Genomic DNA, 9402 nt, shown 5'->3' on the forward strand with positions numbered 1-9402 from the left:
TATTTCTTTTTTTTTAAATTTTTTTTTTCAACGTTTATTTATTTTTGGGACAGAGAGAGACAGAGCATGAACGGGGGAGGGGCAGAGAGAGAGGGAGACACAGAATCGGAAACAGGCTCCAGGCTCTGAGCCATCAGCCCAGAGCCTGACGCGGGGCTCGAACTCCCGGACCGCGAAATCGTGACCTGGCTGAAGTCGGATGCTCAACCGACTGCGCCACCCAGGTGCCCCTGTTAAAAGTATTTCTATAGTATTTCTAAAATGTTTCTATAGTACTTCTAAAGTACTTGTATAGTATCTATGATATAGTATATTGGCTTCCATAAAACTTCTTTTATATTGAGTCTCTTCCTTTGTGGCCATTATTTTAGGTATCAAATAATGTATTTATTGTTCCTTTTTTGTTTGTTTTTTAAGTGAGCTCTGCACCAGGGTGGGACTTGAACTCATGACTCTGGGATCAAGAGTTGCATGCTCTACTAAGACAAATGCCCTTGTTGCTCATTTTTAAAGGGTACTTGATCAGAGAGGGAAAATCCCTCTTTTTTTATATAGCATTTTTAAAAAGTCAATTTTTCTAAAAGCGTACTAGCTATTAGTTTATATATTTTACTCTCTTATGTCTTAGAGCCACAGTTTAATCATTTGAACATATTTCCTGGTAAGGATACAGATTTTACAAAAGATACTAGGCAACTTACTGTATTTCAAGTTATTGTTACTGTTATTGTTTTTCATTTCTTTCATTAATATAAGACTCCTCGGGGCGCCTGGGTGGCGCAGTCGGTTAAGCGTCCGACTTCAGCCAGGTCACGATCTGGCCGTCCGTGAGTTCGAGCCCCGCGTCAGGCTCTGGGCTGATGGCTCGGAGCCTGGAGCCTGTTTCCGATTCTGTGTCTCCCTCTCTCTCTGCCCCTCCCCCGTTCATGCTCTGTCTCTCTCTGTCCCAAAAATAAATTAAAAACGTTGAAAAAAAAATTAAAAAAAAAATATATAAGACTCCTCAACAAACAATATTGAGTCAGAATTTGGTACTGGAGCATCCAAAAATTCTATTCTTGGCATGGATACTTTTGATTTACAGAATCACAGTGAAGACATTCTCCTCGTTCAGTAAGGGTTACAGCATTTTTGGATTGAAAATGTTACACAAGCAAATGGTAATACAAGAAGGAGAAAATAACAATTCAGAATTAATTGGTATAAAAATGTTGGATGGTTCCCATTAGTGATAGGGATTTTTATATATGGTAACATTTGATTTAAAGGATTCATGTGAGGGGAGGTGGGGAAAGGTGCATGAAATAGGTGGTGGGGATTAAGGAGGACACTTGTGTGATGAGTACTAGATGATATATGGAATTGGTGAATCGTGATATTTTACACCTGAATCTAAAATGACACTGTATGTTAGCTATACTGAAAATAACATAACATAACATAACATAACTTAACATAACATAACATAACATAACATAACATAACATAACATAAAAACATAAAGGACTCATGTATGACCTGAAGTTGTTTTGACTGATTTAGTTAATACTTGTAATTGTTCTGAGACAAGGTGGCTATTTAGTTAAGGTATTAGCTTTAATATGCAGTGATTCTTTGGTGTGTGCTATTTTACTGAGTTAATACAGCAAGAGGATGATCTAACATTTTCATATTTGAAAAAAATAGAAGTTTATGATGACCTGGGAAGAATCAGTCTGTAGTGTTATGAATGTTCTGGTTGGTTTGAATATATATGGAGAGTATTTTGCTGATAGGGATCTGGAAACCTTTGGTACTTTCTTGAATCATGTATAATGAAATTTGATGTCTAGATGAACTATAATTTGATCCCCCCTGTTAAATTAGTAGGTATGGTGTCACAAAGAATCACCAAAGTATCAGTTACAGGTTAACATTTGGGAAAGGATTTAGGATTGTTGGAAATCTCATTATTTGAATGGTTTTAGTAAACCAAGAAAAATTTGATGAGTTCTTTCTGTAGCCTTAAAGTTAGAAAAGGAAATTAAATAACTAATATGACATATATTAGCTTTAAACCAAATGGAGGAGTGGTACTGTGGCTTAAAGGAGGTATTACAGATTTGCTTGAGATTATAGTTTTCTTTCCTTTTCTGTGAATATTATCAGTTAATATCCTAGTGAAAAAAAAATCACAATTTCTTGCTTTTTAATTATTCAGTTCATAGTACTAAAATCTTCTAAAAGTATATGAGGACAAGCTAGAGGGTACATCTTCTTAAATCATATGATAGACATATTAATAACAAATAATTTATTTTTAATTCTATCAAAAGGCTAAGACAACGTTTACTTTTTCTTTCATATCAGGCATGCCCATTTGTCATTGATATCTATGCAGACAAATGCAAGCCAAGAATTAAAGCTGTCCATATGGAGGCATGCAGTGGGCAACTCGAGAAGGCCATTTGTAAATCTGTCCTTAACAAAGGTGATGCAAGAGTAATGGATGGTTATGAAAATATAATTGTACATACTTATAAGCGTGACACCTGGATAACATCAGTTATTGAAAACAAGGTATTATTTATGAGGTGGTTCTCCTTAGAACTGCAATGTTTACTAGTATGTTCCATCTTCTTTCTTATTCTATTCTTGCACAGCAATTAATACCACATTATATTAACAAAATTTATAATGGGCAATTATTCCTTCTCAGGTTTTTAATTCAAACTAAGCATGATAATTTTTATGCATTTTTAAAAGTTTGAGATAATTGTTTTTCTCTTAAAATATTATGAAAATTAAATATCTGGAGATCTCTGAAGAAAGAGTATAATCTGGGTATAAAGTATTTTATTTAGTTTGTTACTAAAAATCTTCACACCTACAATTAAAAAAAATTTTTTTTAATGTTCATTTATTTTTGAGACAAAGAGAGACAGAGCATGAACAGGGGAGGGGCAGAGAGAGAGGGAGACACAGAATCTGAAACAGGCTCCAGGCTCTGAGCAGTCAGCACAGAGCCTGACGGGGGGCTTGAACTCACGGACTGCGAGATCATGACCTGAGCTGAAGTCAGACGCTTAACCGACTGAGCCACCCAGGCGCCCCTACACCTACAATTTTAAATAACAGACATTGAGTTTTAAAGAAATATAAACAAAATAAAGAAAAAAATTAGCCCAACTTTGTTTTACATACCTTGCAATTCAGAAATTTTATGGGCTATCATCATTTTATCTCATATATTCCATTGTCTGGGACCTATTTTTATCAAGCCAATTATTGCTAGCTTTGGCTACCATCCCTCCTACTACTGATATTGCAGGTTAGGGAATACATGCATAAATGCTTAGAGATACCCAGTTTTCTAGAAACGTAAATTTTCATAAAACCTTACTCAAGATGGCTGGATTCTTAGGACTGTTGGCTTATTTCTTTTTAGTTCCTGGGTGAGACGTTATTTTTCTGCCTGCCATAAATTCCTTAAAGTGCTTAAGGTTTGGCTGAGTATTGAGTCAGTGTGAGTCTATATTATGTAACTAACTCTTGTAGTCACAATAGAAGCCTCTAGAAGTGTAATATGGTCTCTGGTTTCAAAGAGTTTATGGGCCAGTTGGGAAGACAAACTCTATACTCTTGAAAGAGATGCGTGAAAATTAAATGTTAAATTATACTGTTTATATGTGTAATAGTTTTACTGTATCTGCATCTCTTGTAGTTGATGTTAGTTTGGACTATCGAAGTTGGGGAAGGACCTGTAATGAGGGGGAAGGGGACTGTGGTGTGGGATTTGGAGACAAACTAGGATTAGAGATGCAGAGACACACACAGCTGTTAGTAGCAGAGAGACAGTGTAAGGAGTAACACGTGAGAGGGTTAATGTGAGATATAGAGGAAAGAGTGAGAATATTCGCTATGCGGAAACAGAGAACTTTACTTAGTGGAGTAATATGAAGGTAAATAGCATAAGTAGGATGGGTCCAGATCATATATATTATCTTGAAAATGAGGTAGAGGAGTTGGACTTGACCAAAATAGCCAGGGTCCCCAGCCAGAGATTCCTGTCTTCAAGTGGATCATAAAGCTTTGGAGGGTGATTCCTAAAAGAAAGGAGTGTGCCTTCCTTTCTGCCCTCTATGTTTTACTAGAATTAAAAGGGTCGACGGGAGTCACTGCCTTATCACAGTTTCTCTGTTCTGCAGCTACCTATCATTTCTTAGCCCTGCATTTCCTTCCTTTCCCTAAAGGAAAATTAAACTTCCCTTCACCAAAATGATGTAATAATATTTTAGAACTTCCTATTTGCCAGGCACTTTACATTTATTAATGTGTTTACTTTTCACAACAACCCAATGAGTTAAGTACTATCTGCATTTTACACACAAGGAAACTGAAGCATGGGGGCATTCAATAACTTGGAGAAGGTCACATGCTGAGTAATAGGGCTGAGAAATGAATCCGGTAGGCTAATGTTATATTGCCCCTTTGTGGTCATTAGGGAGTGCTCGTAGCTTCTTTAGCAGGGGAACACTTTGGCTCCTACATTTCTTTTCATTCATCAGCTTCATACTGCTTTCTCTTGCTTCCTCTCTATCCTAAAGGCTGTCTATTATCTGTGACCTATTATCTCAAGTATCACTTCTTCGGTAACGTATTCCTTTCTAGCCCAGACTGAGCTAATGTTTCTGTGTTTCTATAACATCTTCTATGTTTCTACAGAATCCTGCGAACACCTCTTTCACAAGACTTACAAAGTGTTTTGTAATAATCATTTTGTTTGTATTATTAAAGACTAGCAACTTATGAAATTTTTTTTATAGTCAGATAATAAAGTGATTATTCACATCAACAACGAACTAAGTAAAAACTGCGTAAACAACAGAGGACTCAACATATTTGCAGTAGAAGTGGCGCCAAAGTCTACAATGGTAATGCATTGTTTTCTAATTAAACCTTTTGTTTTATCAATTAAAAAAACCATTTTTGCTATTAATACTATGAATAAGTGGAAATATGAAATAAAGTCTAAAATTATTTTAAGTACAATATTATATTATTATCATCCTATATTGCGAGTAAGGAGATTTTGGTTTTAGTCCAGTTCTCACTGTTTGGTTGGGTGATTATGGGAGATTCAGTTAACCTCTCTGTTCCTGCCCCTTTAAATGTAAAATTAACATAGTATTACCAGCTTTAGGTTCTTTAGGAGGTTAATGTAAAGATGAAAATAAAATGATGTACATGAAGCACTTTGTAACATCATATAGAAATATAAAGTGGTGTTTATAGTAAATGGGAATTTTATAATATAAAGTATTTTTATGTACATTATTAAGATTTTCTAACGTAACCTGAAAGAGAAAATGCCTCTAAGTTTTAGATAGCCATCTAAGAGCCAGGAACAGTCGTAGTTTCTGGTGTTAGCAGAACCATGGGTTTCTAATTTAGCCAGGGGGTCAAAGACAGGGACCCTGAAACTGTTCTAGTAAAGGGAAAAAGGAAAAAGCCTTCTATTACTTTCCTTTCTTCCTCCATTCTGTCCATGACATCCAAAAACACTTTAGAACCAAATAAAGAGAGATTCTACAGAATCCCAATGAAGGGTTTAGAAAATGCTCTATGCTTAGTGAAAAAGGGGTACTTACTCCTCTATCACTCCTCTTTACCCACATTTATACATACCAACTATCAACTATTATATTTTAGTAGAATTTAGACTGGATTATCCTGTTAGACATCAGATCATAGATTGTAGGTCCCTGCTAAGGACAAATGTTACAGAAGTTTATCTTCACAGGGATATTTTTTACATAGGGTCTAGAAATCTTATCTTGTTTAAAAATTAGTTAAAAATAATAATATGTAAAAGGAAAGTAAAATTTTTCTATTTTTATATGCAGGTTTGTCAACATGTAATGCCTGTGAATGAACGACAAGAATGGATATATAATTGTGTGTATTCCCTTATATCTTAAATATTGCTTTCTATTAGAGACTGTCAGGCTAAGAATTATTTCAGGTTTAGTCTTTATTTGTTGATCAACTAAATGCTGATCAATTTAACTGATGTATATAAACAATAATCTATTTAATTTGTATGTATTTATATTTTATGCCCGTGTTATATACTTTATTATTAAAATATAAATAAATATAAAATATAAATAATAATGTTTTTAATATGGGGCTTTCTTATCAATTTAATGGGAAATCTGGGCACATTTCACTTACCAATAGTCAATCAAAGTAAAATTATAGGTAAGCTTTTAAAAAGTAATAGTGAATTCTACAAAATCCTGTATACTTTTGGTTTAATCTCACTCATCAAAACAAACAAACAAACACACAAAAACCCTCAAAGAAAATGTTAAGGGCCAACTGCAGCTAGTGCCCTTGACTCTCACCCTGGATTCTCACTGTTCTGTCCCAGAAGCCTGACAGGTCACAGACTCCTGTCCATGCCACTGTGATCACAGGCATGTGGCTGTGGGAGGACCAGGGAGTGGCCTTGGCCCCTTCTCTTTCCTCCTTCTGCTGCTGCTGCTAGTGACACACAGCCCCTTCAAAACCTGCCTCTCCACCAGCAGCCTCTACCTCCTGTTGCACCTTTCAGCTTTGAGCTGATACTGCCTCCTCCAAACCTCTGTGGGCCTGTAGGTATTCAGACCCCGGAAGCTGTTCCACCATCACCCATACTCGCGGTCATTCAGCAGGCAGGTAAGATCAGAGGAACAGGCCTGGGATTGGATGTTGAATTTACCTCTGAGGGGACTCTTGTCTTAATGCACTGTAGCACAGTAGATATGACAACTGATGGTAGTGGCTGATGAGTGATTTCACATTTGAACAAATGAGAAAGCTTAATTCTGTAGCAAATCACAGATTCAGGAACTATTTCCCTGAAGACAGGATCTCTAACCTGAACCGTAAACTGATAATCCTCTTAGATGTCAAAGGTCATGCACATATACTACTGGTGCCCTAAATAATGCAGTTTCTTCAGCTATACAATCTGTTTTTGTATCATCTTGCCAAAAGTTATTTGTAAGATGAGACAGATCAGAATGTAGTATTAGTGGCATTAACTCAGAGAACTTGGAGCCTTAGCCATCTAGGAGATGGGAAACCACACTAAGATATTTGTGTTTCAGTCCATGTTTGTGGTAATAGACATTTTGCTGGATTGGGGCATGCATAATATCTTGTGATATCTGTATGGAATTTAAGCTTTCTTCATACAAAAGGATATTGTATTCCTGGACTCCTTAAAGAAGTGGTGGCTGAAGGCATTCGGGTTGTTGCTGAGGAAGATTTTTCCCTTCTTACATTTGTTACCGAACAAAGGGAGGAAAATTTTTTCCCTCTTCCTTTTGTTCCTAAACCCAAACTTATCCCCACACCCTATGCACAGTAAGCCAATGTCTGAGACACCAGTTTTTAAGTAAAGAAACCTTTATTATCAGAAGAGCAGCCCAACAAAAAGGCTGGGGATCATCCGCAAAGCTGCCTTGCTCTCTTGAGCATAGGGACAGCTTATATGTATTTGGGAAAGGAAGTGAATATATGAGAGGAGTGTGAGGAGTTTCTTGAAATCATGAAGTGAGGGGCCTCAAAACCGTCTGGAGGTGTGCATTCTTCCAGACAATGAGGTGTCGTTTGAGACCTGGTACAATCAGATACATCATATAATTTCAAGACAAATGTTACTGTCCAGTCCCCATTAGGTTTTTACAATCAGTGGGTAAACAGGGAGTAGGGCAGAAAAGGCAAAGTTAATGACTGATTGTGCATGAGGTTAAAGGATGCATAAAACATAAGTAGGGATCAAAACAGAATGTGGAGCTAAGTTAATAATACAACAAATACAACTATAGTCCTGCTTCTGCTTTCAAAACAGGTCCAGGAATCAAGTGTCAGCCTTGCTTTCTAGATTCATTGGCTGTTCTAATAATTAAATAGACATAAGGCAGATTAACAGGAGTAAAAGAAGTTTAATTGTGTGCATATGGGAGCCCCACAAAGACATGAGACTCATAGACAGTCAGCCAGTTGAGGCTTATATACTATCCTGAGCAAAGGAGAGAGGATAGGAGTCTGGGCTTCAAAGGGGAGGAAGACGATTCACAGGAAGATGAGAAGAGTGAATGTCTGGTAAACAAACATCTGCCACACTGTGCAGATAAGTCTTTCTGACTTAAAAAATTATCTCTAGTAATAACTTTCTTCCTGGTACAGGCCGACTATCTAAATTCTTTTAGGCAGTTAAGGGTGAGGTAATAAGCTTTTCCCAAGTCAGTTGGCTCTTAATTGCTTTCAACTCAAAACAACCCACATGTTAAAGTGGCACATTCTGGGGTGGCATATTCTACTACCCCTCAATACCTTTGATAAAGATGTTGCTATGAGTCCCATCTTGGTTCCAGCTGTATGTCACTGATGCATATTGGAAGACTACAAATCTCTAGTTCTAAACTTTTCCCCTGGGAAGGAACTGAGTGTATATAGAAACTGCCTGCTGGCCTTATGCGGGGATATGAAAATACTCTGTGCTAACCCAAAACTTGGGGCATCAGGTGGCTCGCACAAGCGATAGTCAATAATTGCATTTTTTATTTGACCCAAAGCAAAACCCAGTGTTGCCACCATGTTCCATGGAATACCTGAGTTCTACACTGTTGCTCTTGATAATCTGGGTCTACAAAAAGACACACATCTTCTGTCTCTGACCTCACTGAGGCATATATTCCCAGTGAAGATAAGCAAAGATTGAGTTGTGCAGTTGGTGGTTCAGATGCAAATGCGCAAGAAATGCATGATCACTCAGAGTTGACATTTTAAAACTTGCCACAATTATGTAATTTACTTAACATTGTATTCAGTTATGTTATCAATGTACTGTAGATGTCAAACTTGTGACCATACTAATGCAATCTTAAAAGGAAAAAAAAAAAAAAAGAAAATGCAAATGCAGAAATAGTCATTTAATTATATATTTAGTTTTCCAATCAGAAAATATCGTTAAAGCAAGGGCACCTGGGTGGCTCAGTCGGTTGGGCGTCCGACTTCAGCGCAGGTCATGATCTCGCGGTTTGTGAGTTCGAGCCCCGCTTCAGGCTCTGTGCTGACAGTTCAGAACTTAGAGCCTGCTTCAGATTCTGTCTCCCTTTCTCTCTGCCCCTCCCCTGCTTGCACTCTGTCTCTCAAAAATAAACATTAGAAAAAGAAAGAAAGAAAATATAGTCAAAGCAAAATTTGGAGAAATTCATTTTTTATATTAAAAAGCCAAAATCTAGGGGCGCCTGGGTGGCTCAGTCGGTTGAGCATCTGACTTCAGCTCAGGTCATGATCTCGCTGTCCGTGGGTTTGAGCCCCGCGTCGGGCTCTGTGCTGACAGCTCAGAGCCTGGAGCCTGCTTTG

General features: G+C 37.2%; 1 protein-coding gene and 1 pseudogene across 1 annotated transcript in view; both read left to right on the top strand.

Moving 5' to 3' along the window:
* The window catches only part of EFCAB7 (EF-hand calcium binding domain 7), a 46254-nt gene extending 40089 nt beyond the window's left edge, over positions 1–6165 (top strand). The window contains exons 12-14 of the mRNA XM_043575162.1: positions 2350–2559; positions 4806–4913; positions 5886–6165. Coding sequence (XP_043431097.1) covers positions 2350–2559; positions 4806–4913; positions 5886–5960 — 393 coding nt within the window. The 3' untranslated portion in view covers positions 5961–6165. The remainder of the gene's footprint in view (positions 1–2349; positions 2560–4805; positions 4914–5885) is intronic.
* Positions 6166–6259: 94 nt separating this feature from the next.
* Positions 6260–9089, top strand: LOC122480593 (annotated as a pseudogene).
* The last annotated feature ends 313 nt before the right edge of the window (positions 9090–9402 follow it).

Source organism: Prionailurus bengalensis, chromosome C1 (genome assembly GCF_016509475.1).
Source record: "Prionailurus bengalensis isolate Pbe53 chromosome C1, Fcat_Pben_1.1_paternal_pri, whole genome shotgun sequence".
In the NCBI taxonomy this organism is placed as follows: domain Eukaryota; kingdom Metazoa; phylum Chordata; class Mammalia; order Carnivora; family Felidae; genus Prionailurus; species Prionailurus bengalensis.